At 41.5% G+C, this 23,186-nt stretch overlaps 1 protein-coding gene across 4 annotated transcripts in view; it reads right to left on the minus strand.

Annotated features, from left to right (window-relative positions):
* Positions 1–23,186, minus strand: part of ndnl2 (necdin-like 2) — a 32,095-nt gene that overhangs the window by 5,401 nt on the left and 3,508 nt on the right. For 2 of the 4 annotated variants that reach the window (XM_078244673.1, XM_078244671.1), the window contains exons 2-7: positions 21,230–21,433; positions 20,485–20,536; positions 19,926–20,045; positions 19,730–19,793; positions 16,550–16,629; positions 16,322–16,413 (exon numbers count right to left, since the gene is read on the minus strand). In XM_078244673.1, coding sequence (XP_078100799.1) covers positions 16,322–16,413; positions 16,550–16,629; positions 19,730–19,793; positions 19,926–20,045; positions 20,485–20,536; positions 21,230–21,246 — 425 coding nt within the window. In that variant the 5' untranslated portion in view covers positions 21,247–21,433. Of the gene's footprint in view, positions 1–16,321; positions 16,414–16,549; positions 16,630–19,729; positions 19,794–19,925; positions 20,046–20,484; positions 20,537–21,229; positions 21,434–23,186 lie in introns of those variants that run through there. The other 2 variants (XM_078244672.1, XR_013501150.1) reach the window with 2 other exon arrangements.

Consider the following 23,186-nt stretch of genomic DNA (forward strand, 5'->3'; position numbering starts at 1 on the left):
TTTTGGAGGACAGTGTTTTGGCTGGGATCTTGCAATTTTTTGTGTGCACATGGACTGTTGGTAGATGTGAAGAACCGCCGTTTGGTTGACACTGTCACGTTTTGTTCTTATATGTGCACCCTGAGCTACAGTGACTCTATACAGCTGGTCTCGGCCTTTGATGACTTCAACCGACTGCTGGCCAGATTCCCAGCCCTCACTCAGCCTACGTTCTCTGCATTTGCCGTGAAGCATGGTGTGGAACACCATCTTGCCACTACTGGTCCGCCCGTGTACGCCCGTGCTCGGTGCCTCGACCCGGCTAAGCTTTCCGTTGCAAAGGCTGAGTTTGCGAACATGGAGCGGCTGGGTATAGTCCGCCGTATAGTCGGACAGCCCGTGGGCGTCGCTCCTCCACATCGTCCCTAAACTTGGTGCCGGCTGGCGCCCGTGTGGCGACTACCGGCGGCTTAATGAGGCAACAACACCTGACCGATACCGAACATACAGGATTTTCAGCGCACCTGGCTGGCAAGGTGATTTTTTTCCAAGGTGGACCTCGTCCGGGGATATTATCAGGTGCCGCTTCAGGTGCCAGGATGGTGCAGTTCCTCTTCCATCAAAAGTGGAGGCGGTTGTTCAGTTCCCACGCCCGCTCACTGTCAAGTCCCTGCAGGAGTTCCTCGGCATGGTGAATTTTTATCATCGCTTCATCCCTCGAGCCGCTCAGCTCATGCGGCCCTTGCACGAGGCCTTGCAAGGTAAACCCAAGCATATTGTAGACTGGACTGTGTGCAGGGTTCCAGGGGATTTTGTCCCTAGCACCACGGTTCCTTGGTCTGTTGCTCTCCAGAGGTCTGTTCTGCTGGACAATGCGAGGCATGTCCCGGCTGGGCTGCAGACTGCTGACTATGTGTTCATTCGCCACGATGCCCACAGGGGACTGCTGCACCCGCCCTATGATGGCCTGTTCCGGGTTTTGAAGGCAGGAAACAAACATTTTGTGGTGGACAGAGGCGGCTGAAATATTTAACATTAGCCTAACATAACACATGGCATAGCCATTTTTTTTTAATGTTTTTTTAGCTCCAGTAGGCTACAGTATTTAACTAGTATTGTGTTTTTTTTTAAGCTCCATTATAGTATTAAATTAGTGCTGCTGTCTGTTACTGTAACTATGTTAAATACTCTGCGTGTGGGAATGCTACAATGCAGAACTTGTGCAGAACTCTGCCACGTTCACTGTGGCTGCTTTCAGTGGAGCTCATAAAACTACATAAAAATAATAAGATAGCATTTACTGAATACATGATGTTTTTAGGGTAGCAATTTAAAACCTAAAATACTGTAGAATTTCATATACCCATTTCACTTTACATTAAATGTTTTTTGTTAAGGCAAGCTATACATTGTGTAGATTTCAGATGTATTCAGCAATTGTCTCATGATGGGATGCACCCATCATGAGATGAGCCAGTGGCTCAAATATAATTGCTATACATTTGTAAGGGACTCTGTATCATTAACACTTTGTCTTTTTTTTAGGCTCTGAATGTGGAGGTGCAAACAGTGTTCGGAAAGTGAATCTACAAGGTACCAATTACTAAAACACTATAAATTGAACCATGGCCATTATGGTCAGGGACACTCCAGATATCCATGCACATACTATGAATGTCCATGCTCATTCAAAACATGGAATGCACTTAAAACTCATTTGAGTCAATGTCATGTTGATGCTTTAGATTTAAGGACTACAGAACAAGTAATATTGACCTGCCTTTTGTGTCCAGGAAGTGAAATAGCATATAGTAGAGAGTACTTTTCTCATGTAAACAACCATCTGAGGAGCTATGAAACAGTAATTTATAGGTTTGAAAATTGTTATTTTCAAACCAATATATATGCTACTTTCAAATCCCATAAGAGTAGAAAGCATGCACATTGCACTATAAAAGACTTTAAAGTTGGACTATTGAAAGGATGTGATACAAATGGTGAGCTTCAACCATCTATGAAAAGCATTCAACTTCTGAAATTGCTTCCGATTTAGATTGTGACAATTTGATTGAAGCTGAGGCAGAAAATGAGAACTTGCAAGACACAATAATAAAAAAAATTGGCATCAGTCCTTCTGAAATTAGAGACTTTGTCACATGCACCAAGATCTGCAATTGATGAGTTACTGAAAGAGTTGCATTTCATTTTTATCTCTGTTGCAGTGCCTTTATCACACAGTACAGCTTTTGACATAAGCATATACCATAACCTTCAGGTTAATCAGTTAATAATTAATGAACACATCTTAGCCATTTCTACCAATAATCCTTTGGTAATAGCTATAGCTAAGGGTGGTCCATTAGCCTCAGCCTTCAAACATAAACAGTACTATAAGTAGGGCTGTAGCGATACACTAATCTCACGATACGATACACGATATTCAGCTCACGATACGATATATATCACGATATTCAGCCAACGATATGATTCAATTTGATATAATTCACTACACTTACATTATTTTCTGAAAGATTTAAAGGGTACAGTGATTTTGGTGACATCTTGTGAGTGTTCCATTTACTTGGATTTAATTAATTGAACTGAAAACTAAAAACATCAATTACACAATACATGTCTCTGACTGGACAGATTCTACAGCTTGCAAATGCTGGACAAAATGAATCAAAGAAGTGTTGAGAAAATTAGTTCCCTTTATTAAAAGCTTACAAGCCTTTGAAAAGTAAATAAAGTGCAGTATTGCAATTAACAATGGAGTTAAAAAGTGCAGCAAGTGGCCTGTTCTGAACAGTTTCTTTGACAGCGTTTGTAGCTTGACACTGAACATATGACGTAGCCAGTCTAGCCACCAGGTAAGTAAACATAGCAGCATGGCTTCTCCTCAGAACACACCGAAGAAACGCCGACTTGAGCATACGCTCTGCGCGTGCGCAAAACGTAATACGTCTCCATAGCAGCAAGCGGCGCTGCTCTGTACTGTTTCCATTAACAGTCTGATTGTTTCCCAGAAAATGAAAACCGGCAGCTGATTGAACAAACGCGTCACGTGGTTCTTTTTTCTCTGGAAATTCACAGCCAGACTCATGGCGTCTCGTTCAGAATACAATCTCATATTGGACTAAAATAGTTCACCGAAACGTGTTTCTGAAAACATTTTAAGCGAGAAATAGGCCATGCAGTTGCTGAATCTGTCTTCATTTCAGATCGACAAATGTTAGTTTAAAAGATTTTCGTCAGATTTTGAGAGGCTCATCCGCTCGCCATTTCCGGGTGAGTCCCGACTGCCCTGTCTCCGACTGAACGTGTCGGGTCGGCCAAAATGAAGGCCGACGGCTACTCGGACGGACGACGGCACGGAACCGACTCGAGTCAGTGACCTCGCCAGATCGTCCGATGGCCGATAATCAGCTCTGTGTGTCAGCGCCCATAGACGTCGGTGTCTGTGTAAAGTTAGTACAGGTAACTTGCTCTACAGCAACACTAGCAGCTGTACTTTTTTTTTTATTTTACGTGGAGGCTTTACTTTTCTAATTTACTGGTTAATCAGATAATGTTGTGTAGCAAAGGTGTGCTCAAATTCATAATACAAAAACTAATTACATTTTATTATTACATAGGGCTATCATAAAAAAATATGTTAATCGGGGGGGGAAAGGAGGCTTATAGGCCTTTTCAGACGCAAAGCGAATTATTCTTAAAGAAACTTTCCTTTTGTTTTGCAGAATGAATACAAGACGTCTGCAACTCTAAGAGTCATATTTGGAGTAGACGACGCATCAAAATTAATTCTGCCCAATGTAATACCCGATTCCATCGAGGACCTTAAAGGAGAGATTGGAAGACACTTCGGCCTGTCTGGAAATTTCAGGCTACAGTTTAGAGACATTGATTTTCGACAATGACTTTGTGAACTTAACGGAAACTTCAGAAATCAAAGACAAGAGCACCGTTAAAGTTATTAACTTGCCAGGTGAGACAGTCACACTCACTACTGTTCCGCAAGGGGAAGATGATTTTTTGCGGTCCTCAGCATCAGACATACTTTCCTCCGCTGAATCTACATCTTCAGGTACTTCCCTTAGATAACAGCCATGGCCCACAAACTTTGATATACCTCATTTCAGTTATGAGGTACAGATTCAGTTAGAAAAGGCAAAACAAGCCTTCTGCAGCAGTGGAACTCTTCTAAAAACAAGTAACAAACTTAGGTCCAATATTCTAGATGGTTTGGCATCAGAAATCGTCAAATACAATACAAAGTTTATCCTTCTAGTGCAGAGCTTGATGATGTGGCTCAGGCTCTGACAACAAAGTATCCCTTTTTAAAAGGAGAAAGGATCTGTCACTGGCTTTTATGGATGGGAAATTAGTTTGAAGTACAAAATGGCAAACTACTGCACCAGACTAAGGAGCATTGGCTGCCCCAAGTTGAGCATCAACGCTGTAAAAGAAAAGCGAGGTGCCATGAGTCATGGACCTAACCAGGTAAAGAAGCCACGGAAAGCAGAAGTCAACTATTGTCCCGATTACCCTGCAGGCGAAACTAAAGAGATTCTCGAGGAAGAAAGGAAAGAACTTATATTGGAGCTGAAAAAGAACAAACAGCTAATCAAAAGTAAAATGGAAAGAACCTTTGCCTATAGAAGACAGGAAGTCGTTAAAGAGATGCTCTTCATAGCAGAGTTCAAAAACAGATGGCCAGCCCTGTTTTCTGAGAGCCAGGTAAGGTATTATTCATCATCTGTATTTCATTTAAATATGTGGAATTAATGTCTAAATACTGTATTTGGGTATAAAACAAATGAGCACATTTTAATTAAAGGTTTGGAGGCAATGTGGTAAGAATCCATGCATGTGGTTGTTCTACTCTATATTACAATTCGCATTACACATACATCCACATAAAATGGTTACAGATACATTGAACCACCAACTAAAAAACATTTAGCCAAAAGCAAACTCATGTTCCCTCTACACCAGGGGTGTCAAACTCAAGTTACAGAAAGGGCCAAAATTAAGAACTGGTACTGAGGGCCAAACAGTCTCATAGTCCTGTCTTATATTATTATTATTATTATTATTATGGGCACGCCAGCTCCACTATCGAGGCAAACTGGATATAACTGTACCACGGGCCGGATGTAGCCCACAGAGTTTGAGTCTGACATGCCTGCTATACACCATATCATGTGATCATTTTAAATAGATTTGTTTTAACTTAAGAGACTCAGTGAATTTGTGTTTTAATAAGTCAGGTAAATGCAGAATTCACCCTCATCACCACAGTCCCCCTGTTCTCAACCTTTATGTCCTGACTGGATTATTACTCCAGCCAGCTAATGAGGGTATTCAAAAAGAAGGGGGGAACAGCAAGACGTGATATCGACGTAATCATTGCAGAAATGGACAAGGTATGTGTTTTGGGTGTATTTTGGGCTCTGACCCCTGGGGGTTTAACATTTACTCTAAACATCATGCTTTTTTGTATTACGGTCTTTAACCTCTCTATGGAAAGATAAATTATTTGCAAATACCATGATCCACAAATACTACACTATTTACAAATATGATTTGCTATCCACAAATACAAAATTCTATGATTTGTACAGACAGATGTATTTCTGTAAACGTTTGTAATTTATAAAAAGGATACTTTATATTTTGTACACATTTATCATGAAATGTCAGTTGTACAGCTGCAATTCTGCTTGTGAAGTGTTGAATCTGCTTTTCTGAATTGCCTGATGCACGTGTTCATTCATCCATTCAATTACGTACATTTTACTTCAAACTGAACAATACTGCCTCCTTCAAGGTGTCAATGGTATAAGCTTGAGAAACACTTGAGCTATTTGTGTAAATTGTGGCTTGCTAAACAGTGAAATAATTTTCTCAAAATGATGTTCTTAAAAGGAATGAGCGTTGGAGCCATTTATATCCACTTTTTTGGTTAGGGTAATTTAGTTAATATTTATTTTAGCCACTTGGGGGAGTATTGCATTGGGTGAGGTAGGTCACTGTGAATCAGGTGTATCTACAGGTGTGACAATCATTGAGGGCAAGGTGTGGATGGCTGGGAACACACAGTTCTTACCGTGGCCGAGCGAGCACCCACTCCACCGACAATAACCCACAGCACTTTAGTAATCACCACTGGGTGAAGTACTATTTTATGTGAAATACCCTTTTTCTACTTTTATAATAAACGGGAACACCACCCAAAGAGAACTAATGCCTGGACCTAAGATCTTTTTTGCTACGCGTTGAGAACACCATGCCATCCATACCGAGGCTTATAGGGTAGCCTCAACTCCGTAAGAACCTATTCCTGTTCGTTTGGATACGCATCTGAATTGGACAGGAGCGTCCTGATTGTTTGGATATGGAATTGGATAGGATCGTAAAAAACATTTCCGGTTGACCACGGTGTTTGGATATCAAAAGGATTGCCCATCTCATTGGATTGCTTACCTGTTGCGGAGCCTGGGGGTCTTAGTTGGAGCACCTGTGGGTCCTTGTGTCGTCCAGTGCAGACAACAACCACGAAAAGCTGGTGGGTACACGTTCATATATCATTGCCGATGGACGTGGACTTTCGAAATTGAAATGAAAGATTGTTTCAGTGCCGTTGCTTCATAGAATTAGGCTATTTAAGTGCTGTTAATTGAAAGATATTCCGACGCACGGAATATTTTAAAGTGCTGTGTTGTGCGTGCTGTTGGCTGCCTCCGAATAAGTAAAGCAATTGTTCCGTTTCATTGAGCACTTGAACTGACACGCTTTACGCACAAAGATGAGTGCAGAGGAAGAAAACTTGCCCGACAAGGCCAAGACTGCTTCTGTGGCTAGAGATGGAAAATTATATTCCTGATAAGTCTAGTTCTGTTGTTGATGATTCAGGGAAGCGCACAAGAAAATTAACAGCTAAGGGATTTACAATGCGGTTTGAAAATCTGCAACAAAAAACAAACAAAATCGTAAACCCAACTTATGCAAGCCAATAAAATTAAGCAAAGGATTAATGAGGTTCTCTCTGAAAAAATTACATCTCAAACTGTGTCTGAAGTGAAGAAATATCTAAGCAAATATACCACATTGTGCAATGAGGTTTTAGAAATTCTTTAGGAATTAGGAAATGTCTATGCCAGACCCTGAACACAACAAGCAACAACATTGGCTTGCACAGACAACAAAGGAAATGAATACATTTGAGAATGATGTGAAGGAATGGTTGGCTGATGCTGCTGCAAAAAAGGACGATGAGAATTTTGATGTGCTGTCTGTAACACATTCTGACATAAGGCCTGAAGATAGTATATCTAATGTTTCAAGTAAAGGGTCAAGACATAAAGATAACTCAGTGTTAATTCTGTACGTTTAAAGGCAAAGGCTGAAAGGGCTGCACTTTTACAGTCTGCAGCTGCTTTGAAAAAAATGCACGACATTGAAGAAGAAGCCCTTCAAATTGAAAAGGCAAACCTGAAAAGGAAAAGGGAACAGCTAGAGGTTGACACCACGTTGGCTGCTGCTACAGCTAAATTATCTGTTTGAAAATGCATGTGGTGGTGAAGATGTGGAGTATGAAGAGGATAACGGAGACGATGCCATAAATGCCTATCTTCATGCTCACTTGAAATCACAAACATTAAGTTATTTGAACACAGCTCCTGTCTTGCAACTTGCCAAAGCTGTCTCTTTCCAACAGGACCACTCTCTGCTATTGGCTGTATGGCCTAAAGAAAGGCCGCACATTCTACAAGCCCAGTCTTCAGTAAGGTCTAGTAACCCTTTGTCTTCAGTGTCATATGTACCATCTTCTCACAGGTCTGAAGTGCGGGGGGGATGTCCTCAGATCCAGACCCACCAAAGCTGCACCAGCAGGACTTCAGCCATCAATCTCACAAGGGACTCGGCCTATCCACATGCATGAGTCTGAAGTGCAGGGAAACGGATCTAGATTCAGCAACTCTACAACAGCAGGATTTCAGCCACTGACCTCACAAGGGAGTACACATATGCAATCACAGTCGCATCATCATTCCTCTCTTGACAATGTTCAACACTCTTTTGTATGATCTTATGCAACCGCAAACTAACATCACTGCTCAGCTGGTTCAGGACCAAGCCTTAGCCTCTCTTCCTCCACGAGCTATCCCAGAGATTGATGGCGATCCACTTAAATATGCTGCCTTTATTCGAGCAAGCTATTGAAAAGAAAACTACAGATAAACAAGAATGCCTTTATTACCTCGAGCAATATACCAAAGGGCAGCCAAGAGAACTGGTTCGGAGTTGCTATAACATGGCTCCTGGGCAGGGCTATGAGAGAGCAAAGAATCTATTGAAAGAATATTTTGGAAATTAAATGAAAATTGCTGTAGCTTATATGGAGAAGGCTATGGAGTGGCCAACGATGAGGGTTGATGACATTAATGCTCTGCAGTCTTTTTCAATCTTTTTAAGAGACTGTTGCAATGTCATGGAAGACTTACAGCATATGGAGGAGATGAACGTGCCATCCAATCTTTGCCTGATAATGATGAAGTTGCCATATAAACTGAGGGAAAAATGGAGGTCTGTCGCCTGGGAGCTACAGGAGCGCCGTGGTTACAGAGCTATGTTCCCAGACTTTGTGGCCTTCATTGAGCATCAGGTAAAGATTCTGTCTGATCCTCTCTTTGGTGACCTACAGGGTACGCAACCAGACCCTTCCTCTAAACCCAAGAGTGGATGTACTGGAAGAGGCCAAGCTACTGTTGCGGCCATTAATACTGCCTTAGGACCAACCACATCATCAGCTTGGCACCAACAACGCAGAGGGCCAGCTTCACAGAGGAACAATGAAGAGTCATGCTGTGTGTGTGTGTGTGTGTGTGTGTGTGTAACAGCCAGCAATCAGTGGAGAAATGTTCACAGCTTGATGTGTGTGTTTCAGCTGTCTGAGGAGAGGTCATATGAGCAGGGAACGTGACAAGCCTTTGACATGTGATATATGTAAACACAAACATCCAACTGTCCTACACATCGGATCTAAAACACAGGTCAGTCAATAATGCACTTGTGTCATTGGAGACGTGGCCATACTGGGGCGGGAAGTGAAACATATTAGCTTAGAATTGATATCACGATTTTCTGACAATTTTTTTCTAATGAAGTGTAATGTTTATAGCACACATGAACCATGACAAAACCAAACAAATTGGCAGTACCAAACATAGATTTTTTTTGGCACCTATAGCACATTGCGCATCACCACGAGCCTGTAAACATAGAGGCTTCAATGAAGAGAAGGGAGAGCTTTGCAGCGCTTGAAAACCTTTTTTATACAGTCCATGTTTAAAACTCTGTGTTCTCTCTATTGTGCCTGTACAGGTGAAGGGCAAGTCCGCGAGCACGATTGTGAACACCTATGCCTTTCTAGACCCTGGGAGTTCTGGAGCTTCTTTCTGTACCCAACATCTCATGAGAAAACTGAATCTTTCAGGAGTCACGACTAGCATTCTTCTTTGTACTCTTGGCCAAGAGAGGTCTGTAGACACATTCTTGCGTAGTGGTCTTGAGGTTTGTGGCTTGAATGAAGAAAACTTCCTGGACTTACCTGAAGTCTATACTCAGAGGACCATGCTTGTGAGCAGAAATAACATTCTCACTCAACAGGACCTAGAAGGATGGAAATACCTCAATGACATTCAAGTTCCTAGTTTTGAGGCAGAGGTGGAATTGCTGATAGGCATCAATGCGCCGAAGCTCATGGAACCATGGGAAATAATGAATAGCCAAGGTGAAGGACTATATGCTGTCAGGACTCTACTGGGGTGGGTCGTGAATGGTCCGCTGAGAGAGCCGTGCAAAGGCAAGTTTGGCCGTCCTGCTGTCACTGCCAATACGATCTCAGTCGCCAAGCTACAGGATGAGCTCTGCAGCACCACACAGGAGAACAGTCGTCTGGAGGAGGATGTGAGGGTTGTGAAGCTGAAGCTTACTGAAGCAGAAAGCTCCATGAACAGACTACAGAGAGACCTGGACGCGCTGCTGCATGACAACTTTGGCGGCTTGGACCCGGCGGCCGCTGGTCTGAGTCACGAGGAGCGATTCTCCGGGATCGTCAAAGACTATGAGCTGCAGTGCTGGGAGTTGTAGGACAGAAATGATGAGCTGAGCTCAGAGTTGGAGCTGCTGAAGAGTCAGAGGAGCGACAGGAAGTCCAGACGATCTGACGCCACTTTTATGCCTGGACCTAAGATCTTTTTTGCTATGCGTTGAGAACACCATGCCATCCATACCGAGGCTTATAGGATAGCCTCAACAATGAGTGTGTATCAGGCAATTGACAAATGCAGATTAAAACACCACAAGCTGAACTGCAGATGTACAACTGACATTTCATGAAAATTGCACAAATCAAATTAATTAAAAGCATTATTGGAATAAGGTCATAATAGATTTGTCAATGTGATAATGGCAGTTTCCTCAAGCGTTGTGCGCCTACCTAAATGAAAAGCCTGACAGCCTTATTAAGGAGTACTGGGTAAGTTGCATTCTTCGTCAATCATAGACAAATTGATACAGAAAATGTGTATTTTTTATATTTTAATTTCACAAACCTGTGAATTGAAATATGTGTTGTGTAGGCTAAGAACATGCATGTTATGCTATATTGATTTTTGCCAATGTTGGCAATAGATCAAATTTTAAAAGAAATTTTAATGTAATGGTTAATAGGATTAATCAACCAAAAACATAATGGGCAACAATTTCTACATTAGTATATAACATTTTGTTATTTTGTTTTTTATTTCGGCAGGCAACACCTGTTAGACATTCTTGACGTTGTCAAAGTTCAGATTCACTTTTGGGACTACAAAGCTATAATGGGATTGAACATTATCAGATGGTGAAAGAGATTCACAGACTACACACTAAAAACAGCTGGGTTATTTCATCTACCCAACCGCTGGGTTATGAAATGTTTTACCCATTATGGGTTATTTCTATGGAATTTGGGTTATTTTGTGCAACTCGTGCGTTGAGTCGAAATCCATCAACCCAACATACATCAGTTGACTCAGCACGCGGGTCGTTTGTGCTTCGAACGTCATCACCAGAGTCCACCAGAGTCCACACACCGAGCTCTCGTCACAGCAGAGAACCTGACTGGTCATCCAGCGAGGCAAATACATAATAAAAGGTTTGCGTACACTAGCTAGCTAGTGTACACAAACCTTTTATTATATATTTGCCTCGCTTCACATTGTCTGTGTTGCGTTACCTATTAAAGTAGTATCTTTATATTATCAAGGCTAGTTGGTTGGTTTGGCTAACAACGTAGCTAACGTTAGCCATTTAGCCGTTATCATGGAAGCACGATAGCCTACAGCTTATCCGTTTGGTCTGAATTATATTAATGAATTAATGAAACAAGTTCATAATGCCCATGGGCATATGGTCATGTTTATTGAGTTCACCAGGCTAATTTGCCAGCTAGTTTCAAGCTAGCCAGGTGATTCGCAAGTTAGCTAGTTTACTAGCCAACTGTCAGTTAGTTGCTTTGCTAGCTATAATATTCTAACTGGCTATAAACGAACACACTTGTTTTTCCTGAAGCTTTTAATGTGAAATGTTAAGGCATAACACAGTGTTTGACTGATTAAAGTATGTAAAAACAGTGAGATAACCTGATATGTCTGACTAAATGCATTTATGTACAGTTATTTAAGTAATGTGGTGACCCATAATAGATAAGAACAAATTCTTATTTAAAATGGCGGCCTGGCAAACAACAAGGGCTACTTGAGTGAAGGGTTAAGAAATATATCATAAAAAGTTTGGGAACCACTGCTGTAGACTGTTATACTGACAGTCGTGCCCAGAAGGCTATGCTGTGAGCAGCCACAAATATTCTTGTGAAGTAAAAACAGACAATTTACATGAATGCAATTTGTCATATGAATTGTATAGGGAGAGAGGGAGGATTGTTTTCTCTATATTTTGTGATGCTAAATAAAATGGCTGTTATCTTCACATTGGATTACGTTCTGCTGCTAGTCTGCATTGCTTTTGCATGGTGACACCTGAATAGTTAATACAATAGCAATTTTATTTTGCTTAAGCTCTTTTTGTGTTTGTTTCAGATCAATGGACAGCTTTGTCATTAACACTTTGACAGAGTGGCAGCTGACAGACCTTGTCGAAAGATTTAAGGTAAGAAATAATTGTTTTCCCATCCACAGCATAGCTGAGCTAGTGACTCTACTATGAGGCTGTGTGTGTGTGTGTGTGTGTGTGTGTGTGCGCACGCACGCACGCACGCACGCACACCTCTGCTGTCATGTTAACATTGTCAGCCTTGAATATCTTGTAGAACTCTGAATATAGCACGGTTAGTTAAGGGTGTGTGTGTGTGACACGTTTACTGCCATAGAAACGCAGTGACTGTACTCTGGTACTCTTTTAAATACTTAGAGCTCTGCTGCCTTCCGGCCCAATAATAGGAGGATTAACTAAACTACAAACTAACCAGCAGCAGGGCGGGAATTAACTGCACGTACAGTGGGGCAAAAAAGTATTTAGTCAGCCACCAATTGTGCAAGTTCTCCCACTTAAAAATATGAGAGAGGCCTGTAATCTTCATCATAGGTACACTTCAACTATGAGAGATAAAATGAGAAAAATCCAGAAAATCACATTGTAGGATTTTTAATGAATTTATTTGCAAATTCCTCCAAAATAAGTATTTGATCACCTACAAACAAGCAAGATTTCTGGCTCTCACAGACCTGTAACTTCTTCTTTAAGAGGCTCCTCTGTCCTCCATTTGTTACCTTTATTAATGGCACTTGTTTGAACTTGTTATCAGTATAAAAGACACCTGTCCACAACCTCAAACAGTCACACTCCAAACTCCACTATGGCCAAGACCAAAGAGCTGTCAAAGGACACCAGAAACAAAATTGTTGACCTGCAGCAGGCTGGGAAGACTGAATCTGCAATAGGTAAGCAGCTTGGTGTGAAGAAATCAACTGTGGGAGCAGTTATAAGAAAATGGAAGACATACAAGACCACTAATAATCTCCCTCGATCCGGGGCTCCACGCAAGACCTCACCCCGTGGGGTCAAAGTGATCACAAGAATGGTGAGCAAAAATCCCAGAACCACACGGGGGGACCTAGTGAATGACCTGCAGAGAGCTGGGACCAAAGTAACAAAGGCTACCATCAGTAACACACTATGCCGCCAGGAACTCAAATCCTGCAGTGCCAGACGTGTCCCCCTGCTTAAGCCAGTACATGTCCAGGCCCGTCTGGAGTTTGCTAGAGAGCATTTGGATGATCCAGAAGAGGATTGGGAGAATGTCATATGGTCAGATGAAACCAAAATAGAACTTTTTGGTAAAACCTCAACTCATCGTGTTTGGAGGGGAAAGAATGCCGAGTTGCATCCAAAGAACACCATACCTACTGTGAAGCATGGGGGTGGAAACATTATGCTTTGGGGCTGTTTTTCTGCAAAGGGACCAAGACGACTGATCCGTGTAAAGGAAAGAATGAATGGGGCCATGTATCGTGAGATTTTGAGTGAAAACCTCCTTCCATCAGCAAGGGCATTGAAGTTGAAACGTGGCTGGGTCTTTCAGCATGACAATGATCCCAAACACACCGCCCGGGCAACAAAGGAGGGGCTTCGTAAGAAGCATTTCTAGGTCCTGGAGTGGCCTAACCAGTCTCCAGATCTCAACCCCATAGAAAATCTTTGGAGGGAGCTGAAAGTCCGTGTTGCCCAGCGACAGCCCCAAAACATCACTGCTCTAGAGGAGATCTGCATGGAGGAATGGGCCAAAATACCAGCAACAGTGTGTGAAAACCTTGTGAAGACTTACAGAAAACGTTTGACCTCTGTCATTGCCAACAAAGGGTATATAACGAAGTATTGAGATGAACTTGTTATTGACCAAATACTTATTTTCCACCATAATTTGCAAATAAATTCATTAAAAATCCTACAATGTGATTTTCTGGATTTTTTTTCTCATTTTATCTCTCATAGTTGAAGTGTACCTATGATGAAAATTACAGGCCTCTCATCTTTTTAAGTGGAAGAACTTGCACAATTGGTGGCTGACTAAATATTTTTTTGCCCCACTGTAACAGTTAGCATGGGTTTTATTTTAGTTGGATATTGAATGACAAAATCACAGGTATGCCATTCCACATCGTATTGACACCTATGTCTTCCTACAGATGGCGTTGGGGAACTCGCCCTGAGGCAGCTGCCAGCCTTGCTTCCACCTTCAACTTACAAAGTTGGCCGTGGCCGCGGTGCAAAAGTGGTTCGCCACACCATTCAGGAATGCAGCTTGGCCTTCATCGACCATAAGCCTGTAAGTCCTCAATCACATCTAAAGGCGAAACTTTATTAATTTTATCAACATATCTGAACCCAAGAATGTGTGCACGCACACATACATATCCAGGTTTGTTTTACTATACTTTTGGGGACAGGCATCAAATATAGCCTGACAGTATTCGGAAAATAGCCGTTCTACAAGCTTACAACGCGTTGGTCACTATCAAAGCATCCTGGGCTTCTAGAACATATCAGCAGTGCCACAGGCTGATTACCTCTGTACCACACTGCACTGATGCAGTAACTGGTTCTAAAACAGGCACCAACAAAGTATTGAGTGCAGAAATTAACATATTTATCAGAAGGTTGACACTTTTGTATTTTAACCCATTAAATCTACAAAGCATTTGCAGCCCACCTATCTGACCACCTAACCCGGCTGCCTATGGGCCAGATAGCATAGTCAGATAGGTGGGCCGCACACGTTTTCTGAGCGTGTTTATTGTAATGATAGATCATCAATCGATTTATGGCTTTTTAGGTCAATTGAGGTTGAATCCTTTTTTAAATTGTTTTCTGTAATGTGAGCTCTATGCCATAACCATCAAGACTTAATCAAAAAAGGTTTGGAATATTTTGTTATGTGCAATGAAATGTAGACTATTACAGTTCAACTTTATGAATTAGAGATGCACTGAATCTTTTCCAAATTGTAAAGCTAACTAGACTTTATCATAAACAATCATTTCTCTAGTGAGGACCAGGAAAATGGTCTTCACAATGTCTATATTTTAATTCTACTATAGTAGTCGGCAGACATTTGGTCCTTCTCTCACTCTCTCACTTGCTGTCTTGTATTCTTTCTTTTTTAGCCTGGAATAAACATGGTGGAGTACCTCCACGAGGCCAAGGCATGCAAACCACACCCCCACATCCTGACGCTGGGAAATGATCAGAGTGCATTTCAGGCCTTCGTCATAATAGGTGGACAGGCCCTGGAACAAGAAGCACTGCTTCAGGCCATTGATGTCTGCTTCAAGGCATTCTTTGTCTTTGACATTAAATACCCGAAGCAGTGTGAACATGTGTGGGAATTCATACAGACTGTAATATATGAAATGCCAGGAGGGGAGTCTAAAATGGTAAAGTTTATTCAAAGTAGAATACTTGCAAGTAGAGCTAATGGCTCTTAATAATAGGAATTTGAATTTCTTGAATGTGTTCACTATAGACCTGTTGGCCTACTGAATGTTCAGCCAGTTCATTCATAATTGTTGTTTTGCTCTGAATGTTTTCCTACCCGAGTGATATGAACTGCACCAGTTCCACTATATTGTTATTAATTAATGTACTATAATAAATTCAAAGATTCCATTATGTTGTTTTGTTTTTGTATTGTTTAAGTGTTTATTGCATAATATATGCATAAATCTAGCATGTATTCTGTTCTAGGTTTGTAGTTTAACGGTTTTATAGCTATGGGTAGTCTATTGCAATTTATTTTCTTAAATTGTACTGTAATGTGTTAGAATTAATCTGGCATATGGGTTAATTTGACCCAGAATTTGGGTACACTATATAACTCATCTGTTGGGTTAAAAATGACCAACCCATCTTGCTGGGTCAAATTAACTACTGTTGGTCCGGTGCAATAGTAATCCAGCCGGTGAGTTATAAAACAACCCAAGCTGGGTTATTTTTAACCCATCATTTTTCTGTGTGTAGTTTTATATTTTTCAATTTTTATTTATATTGGTCTATTTGCAATTTATACGTGGGACACGTACCCCCTGCAGTCCTCCATGGTACCCCTAGAGGGACACGTACCCCCTGCAGTACTCCCTAGTACCCATAGGGGGACTCCCTAACCCACTGACTCCCTGAGCCCTCTACATGCTTCTTGTGATTATTTGATTCTTTAATAAAGCCTTGTTTAAACAAACATGAGGTCGTCTCTGCATGTGTTGCTACGGTTACTCACATGATAGGCGGGGCCTCGGCCGTCTCCAGCTTATTAACCAGGATGTACATGTGGTTCTTAGAGTCGATTTCAACGATTTTAAGACCAAACACCTGAGAAACATGGTGTCAGAGTTTAGTTTAAATAAAGATGTTTCTGTGTTCCTGTAAGAGTTTAGTTTAAATAAAGATATGTTTCTGTGTTTCTGTAACAGAGTTTAGTTTAAATAAAGATATGTTTCAGACTAACCTGGTCGAAGGTGCGCGCTGCTCTTTTCATGATTTCTGGGTAAATGTTTCTGTAATCCTTCAAAACGTGTTTCACCAGGTCTGAAAACACAAACAATATTTCATATATTTGTCTTAAAGCTACAGTACGTAGTTTCTGTCTCCCCAATGAGGAGTTCTACGTAAAGACAACACTGTCGGGGCAGTCACATGACCCACCCTCCCCCAAATAACCTGCCAGTCACATGACCCACCCTCCCACAAATAACCTGTCAGGTATAACACAGTGAGACAGGTAATAACAGAGAGACAGGTAACAACACACACAGAGAGAGACAGGTAACAACACAAACACAGAGAGACAGGTAAAAACATACACACACACACTAACTAGGGCTGTCAGCATTATCGCATTAATCGCGATGCGATTAAGGGCCGAGCATAACGCGTAATTTTTTTTAATCGCATTAATTTATTTTAAACTTCACTGGGCGTGGTGTCTAACAGCTACTATTTTGACCCTTTGCAGCACCGTTACTTCTCATCAAGCTTCCACTTCCTCCTAACACATCCTGCTGCTGCAGGCATGATGGAGAAACACAGCAGCAATAACTCTGAAGTGGAGCTTTTTATTTTCCAAAACTTCAAGCACGTCAAGCTTGAGCTACCACCTACGAGATAATTAACATGACTCAGGTTGATGCTACCCGCTAGCATGCTACCCACTCAGGCTAAGCAGTATTTTGGAGAGTGCTACTTGCCGACCTGTAGATGAAACCAAATCCCCAAAAATGACTACAGCTCTTGCGAAATGGGTGGTAACTAACTGCAGACCTGTCAGCATCGTAGAGGACTCGGGTCTTAAAGACGTACTACGGTTGGCATGTTCTGACCCGTTTCATTGCCGTCGAGGGGGACAGTAGTCTCACCTGACTCGTCTCATGGCCGTCGAGGGGGACAGTAGTCTCACCTGACCCGTCTCATGGCCGTCGGGGGGGGACAGCAGCCTCACACAGCCTGTACTCCACGGAGAAAGCAGCCACACAGGAACTGCTGCAGAGTCCAAACTCTGTCTCATTAACCACTGATCACTGGACGTCAGTGAGGAATCTACATTATTTAGGAGTTACTAAACACTAGATGGACTCTAGTAAGGACAGGGATCTTTAGTTTTTAGTTAGGGACTTGGAGGAATTGTGCAATAATAACAGATTCACACATTTTTCTTTTGTAATTTCTTTTGTTTTCTTACAGTAAATAAATAATTACAAATCTTAAAATCAAGTTCATAAAGTCACTTTCTTTGCATTCATTTGATTCCCAATCAAGATCCACTGGTAAGAATGGCTTTCATTGTTAATATGTACTTAAAAACTGTTCTGAAATGCAAAATAATGGAATTTTAATCATGTGATAAAATATGCGATTATCGTTTGACAGCCCTAGTAATAACACACACAGAGAGACAGGTAACAACACACACAGAGAGACAGGTAACAACACACACAGAGACAGGTAATAACTAGGGATGCACAGATTGGAGTCCTGATACCAGGTCTTTGTGTATCTGTCGATACCCGATACTGACACCAGGTCTTTGTGTATCTGTCGATACCCGATACTGACACCAGGTCTTTGTGTATCTGGCGATACCCGATACCGATCGATACCGTTGTTAAGTTAATAATAAACTGTATACCTTCCACCTTGTACCTTCCTTCCACCATGTGGAAGAGACTAAAGGAACCACACCTTCATCACTAAACATTACTTTCCTAACCAAGAAAAAATAACATAGATGCAATGTATTGAATTCTTATTCGTTATTTAAAAAAAACAATTGTGCATTCAAATCGAAAATATAATTAATCAAACTTCTTAAAATAAATGTAAATAAATAATAATGGGTCTTTATATAGGTTTATAATGGCTTATTCTACTGTCAGGAGTACATAGAATATCACAAAAACATTTTAATGTCATCATGTTTACTAAAAGCTTTGATTACTAAAGGGTTTTCTTGGCTCATCAACATTATACAATAACATTATATGAAGGAGAATGCATGAAACAGTTACAGAATCTAAACTAGTTTTATTGTGCAAACTGCAAAGTAGTAAAACAAACTTGAATCGAATGAATACACATACAAACAACTTTAACATCGTTTCCCTTTCAAAACAGAATACCGTAGTTGTATAAACACTAGCTTGGCCACAGGTGAGTTAGGTTGTTGTAGTGGCGAGTGAACAGAGCTCTGCTGTCAGCCTCCTTCGCTGTTTGAATAATGTTAGCAGGTTGGTGGACGTATTTCAGCGAGGCAAGACATAAATCCAGTGTTTTAATCACGCTCTGAACCCGTCTTTCTCAACAGTCTGTAGCGGGACCGGAGGTGGATTGTTATTGCCTTCATAATGTTGCTGCGCTGCATGCTTGAAGTGACAAGTCTTTAACGTTAGCACGGCCGAGTAACGTTAGCGCAACCAAGTAACGTTAGTGCGACGGGCAACAACAGTGGCTAAATTATGGCCGATTTTTTAGAAACCAAAAACTTGTGAACAACAGACGGCTCCTCTCTTGAGCATACGTTGTTCTGGTGTATCTCCAGTCTTTCTTCATTCTCTAACTTTCTTCTCTGTTCTTGAATGTGCAGTAGCGACCGCAGCCTCTCCCAGCTTAACAGGCTACCTGGCTAGCTAGCAGCTATTAGCTGTTACCCAACATGCCGTTCGGCGGTGTAAATTTGTAAATGTAAAATTATTAGTGTTAGAAATTGTTAAAGAGAGTTAGTAGTTGTGGGTTATCCATTGTGTTATAAAGTTACTAACATGAGTGAGAAGGGTACGCCGTTAACATGGCACCCGGTATATCGCCCAGCATTCTGCTGCTGACGAATGACGTAGGATGGGCTGTCACGGAGGAAGAAAAAAAACCTGCTATTTTATCAATATCGGGGCCGATATCCGATCGGTGCACCCCTAATAATAACAACACACAGAGAGACAGGTAACACCACACAGAGAGAGAGAGCCAGGTAACAAGAGAGAGAGAGAGAGAGAGAGAGAGAGACACACACACACACACACACACACACACACACACAGGTAACAACACAGAGAGAGAGAGACGGGTAACAACACACAAAGAGACAAGTAACACACAGTGAGACAAGCATAACACACAGTGAGACAGGCGTTTGTACCTGCTCTGCGAACAGGAATCTTCTTCTGGTCCCGAACCAGGAAGAACTGCACCACCTCCGCCGTCTGCACAACAACAACAACAACGTGTGAATAAGTCCTTAAAGCAAGAGAAGATTAAAGTGTCTTACCTTCTGATCTACCTGTGCAGGTGTGGTCTGGTTTAAACAATGTGGGGTTTAGGGTTTTGTCTCTTACCTTCTGATCTACCTGTGCAGGTGTGAACCTCTCCAGCCCTCTCTGAACCTGAGAAGAACTCGGCTGAGGGAACGTCAAGTCATCGTCTTCTTCCTGAGACGCCAACGGCATCGACTGTCTCTGCATGGTAATAACGTGATAATAACACAAATAACTCCAGATGATCAGACTGACAAAGCATCAAAAACATGAAAAAAAATAAACGACAATGTCAGAAAAAGCAACAAAATTGAAAAAACGTGCCGAGAACATCAGAAGAACTGAACTGCATCATGTTGAATGGAACTGAACGCGCCGCTGTGAAGCGCTAACGGATGTCCGTCTGCAGGGTTCAGGCTGAACCGGACTCTCCCTTTTTACCATTTGGCAACGGTAAAAAGTTGAGCTGTCTGAAATACCAGTCTGAAATACCACTTGATAGCCAAGCACGCGGCTGATGCCAAGCACGCGGCTGATGGCAATTCTCCGATTTGGACTGTTGGTCAGAAAACAAGCTATTTGAAGAGATCACCATGGCAACAATAAAGCACCAACAGAAAGAGGAAATATTTAAACCCACCTTGTTCTGGGAGGAGCTCTGGGTGTTGGACAGCCTCTTTCTCTGAGTCATTCTGCCCAAAAACACAGAAAATAACCACGATGTTAATACGACGCTGAAGTTGGCATCCGATTCGCAGCTTCCGATTCGGCAGTTAAGGGGAAATTTAAGAGGAAATTAAAAATGTCCGATTCAGCAGGGAAACATAATTTACATTGCTAAGTGACTGATCCTCCGTTTTTTTAACCTCTTACTGTATTGAATTAGTGTTAGTCATTAAGGTAAATTATTAATTATGTCTAAAACACACTTTTAGATTTGTGAAAGCTTGGTCTTTATGAGAACACAATAAAAGGGAGATTTCACGGTTTCCTTCACATATAGACCACATTGGACCAGGTCCAGATCCAAAACCACTACACCTAAACTTGTCAAAACTGGACAAGAATTAACCCACGCCTCTCCATGTCATTTATTATATCCATGAGCAGATCTTCCCCTGTACTTGTGTAAACAGGGTAACGCAAACTTGGTAATCTACAGTGGGCAATACAGCACCGTAAAGAAAAGACCTTTACGACAGCAGGTGTGGTGAAAATACTACCACTTTTGTCCAAAGTGACCGCTAGAATCAACACACTGTGACAGATAGAATATACATATAAGCACTTTAAGTCATAGAAGAAAAAAAAAAATCATATATATATATTATATATATATATATATATATAGTATCCAATATAATGTGGAACTGCTGTGGACCTACCTCTGACAGCAACACATTTAGGATGGATTTGATCCTGTCAGAAGACACCATGGTGCACACTTTATCAGAGAGTGTGTCACAGCTGTCGAGGAAGTTTGACAGGTATTTCACAATCCTGTCCAGCTGGGTTTCATCATCAAAGAAGATTGGGACCCAGCGTTCCCTAGAAGTAAAGTGGGGTTGCTCCTCACCTGAGACAATGGCCTATATAATAAGTATGAATAAAAAAAATAAAAAAAATCTTAATTACTCAGTCCTGCCTCTTTTTCTGAGGAAAGGTGAGAGAACAACACTTATGTTGAAGGAGAAGGATTTGAAGAGTAAATTAAAGGTCCCATATGGTGACAAACTTATATTTGTACCGTTTATATGTGTCTATTAAACACTAATTTAATAGTGTTACCAAAAAGTAAGATTTGGGTTGATTATCCCACACTTTTCTGCAAATCTTTTTTCTCCCCTCCCACACACGCTTGGATTCGCTGCTGGATGGAATGTTCAGCCCACAACTAAAGAGCAGAACGCTCTGATTGGCTAAGCACAGATAAACATAGAACGTGGCCTGGAATCAGAATCCTACTATAAACATGGCAGCTGGATCTGCAAGACCTTACCAGTTAGAGCCCGAATACTCAAGTTTAGAGGATTCAGGCGAAGAGGACCAATTCATTTCTTTTAGAAGAGGTCAGCAGGACGTTTCAGAGTGGTAAGTTGAGTGCTTTTTCATTTTAGTAGGCTGTAAGGAACGGTTTAAACAAAGTCAGCTAACGTTAGACTTCAGTGATGTGGCTATTCGGCGCTAAGGTTGAATGGTGGCTGCGTATTTTAGCATCTTTAGGGGTTTTTAAACATTTGAAAGTCACAGAAACCGAGTGAATGATGTGTTTTCATGTTATTATCATACTGTTGATGATGTGTCTGTGTTTATGTTCCGGTGCACGGCACATAGCGTTACCTGACACACGGCCACCTACTCTTATCCCCGGCTCTCTGTGCGCCGCTGTTGCCTGGAAAAGGCAGCGGTGTCAGCAGCATGAAGGTCTCCTGGGACCGCTGGTAGACCATATATAAACAACCTTATTTGTAGTTTCATAAATTGTACCAGAATTTACAAATATGAAGGAAATTACTACAGACATTCATGTTCTTACATCGGTCCTCGCAATGTCGTAATGTTCAAATGTAATGTTCATATACATTCTCCAGTCAGTACTAAATATTTGAAAACACCCAGATCAAGTATTAAAGTGAATTGTTGTTTCCAAATACATTCAATTTGTTTTCATTGATTTAAACCAATTGATGTGCTTTTCCTGTTTCATGCTTCAGTTGATGTTTAATATTACCAAAGCCGGTCTACGGAAAGCCGTTCCACTCCCTATTCAGCCCCATTGTACCGAATTTGGTTGCAGTTCCACCAGAGTTCCACTGGGGGTGATCACGGTCCAGTGCTAAATGAATGGGACCCTATGGAGCTAGATGCTAAATGAATGGGACTCTATGGAGCTAGACGGCTACATTTCTCTCTTTTGCCTGATTGTCGTTGAGAAATCTCAGATTTGATTGTAGTTTTTGCAAGTTCAACATGGATTATAGGTCAAAAGTTGAATTTCGATTTCTTACAGGTTGAGTCGTTGTTGCCCATAACAAGCTAGCATTCTGCTAATGAATGCTGATTGGTCAGTGAAGGACTGATTACGATCGGAGATCCCGCTTGGCGGCATCCAAAGCAGAACCAGAATGTCAGAGTGAATATTTCGGCGTGGTCTTTAAAACATTAGCAAACCTCTTTCTAGCACGTGTATTAACAGGGAGAGTCTAACCTGTCAGCTGTGTTGTATTAACTGGGAGAGTCTAACCTGTCAGCTGTGTTGTCGATGCTTCGAGAGAACAAGGGAAGCGACTCAGAGCTTGCTGTAAAGCAGTATCTCTGGCCGTATATGTGTATGACGTCATT

The sequence above is a fragment of the Sander vitreus genome, unplaced genomic scaffold (genome assembly GCF_031162955.1).
Source record: "Sander vitreus isolate 19-12246 unplaced genomic scaffold, sanVit1 ctg287_0, whole genome shotgun sequence".
Lineage (NCBI taxonomy): Eukaryota > Metazoa > Chordata > Actinopteri > Perciformes > Percidae > Sander > Sander vitreus.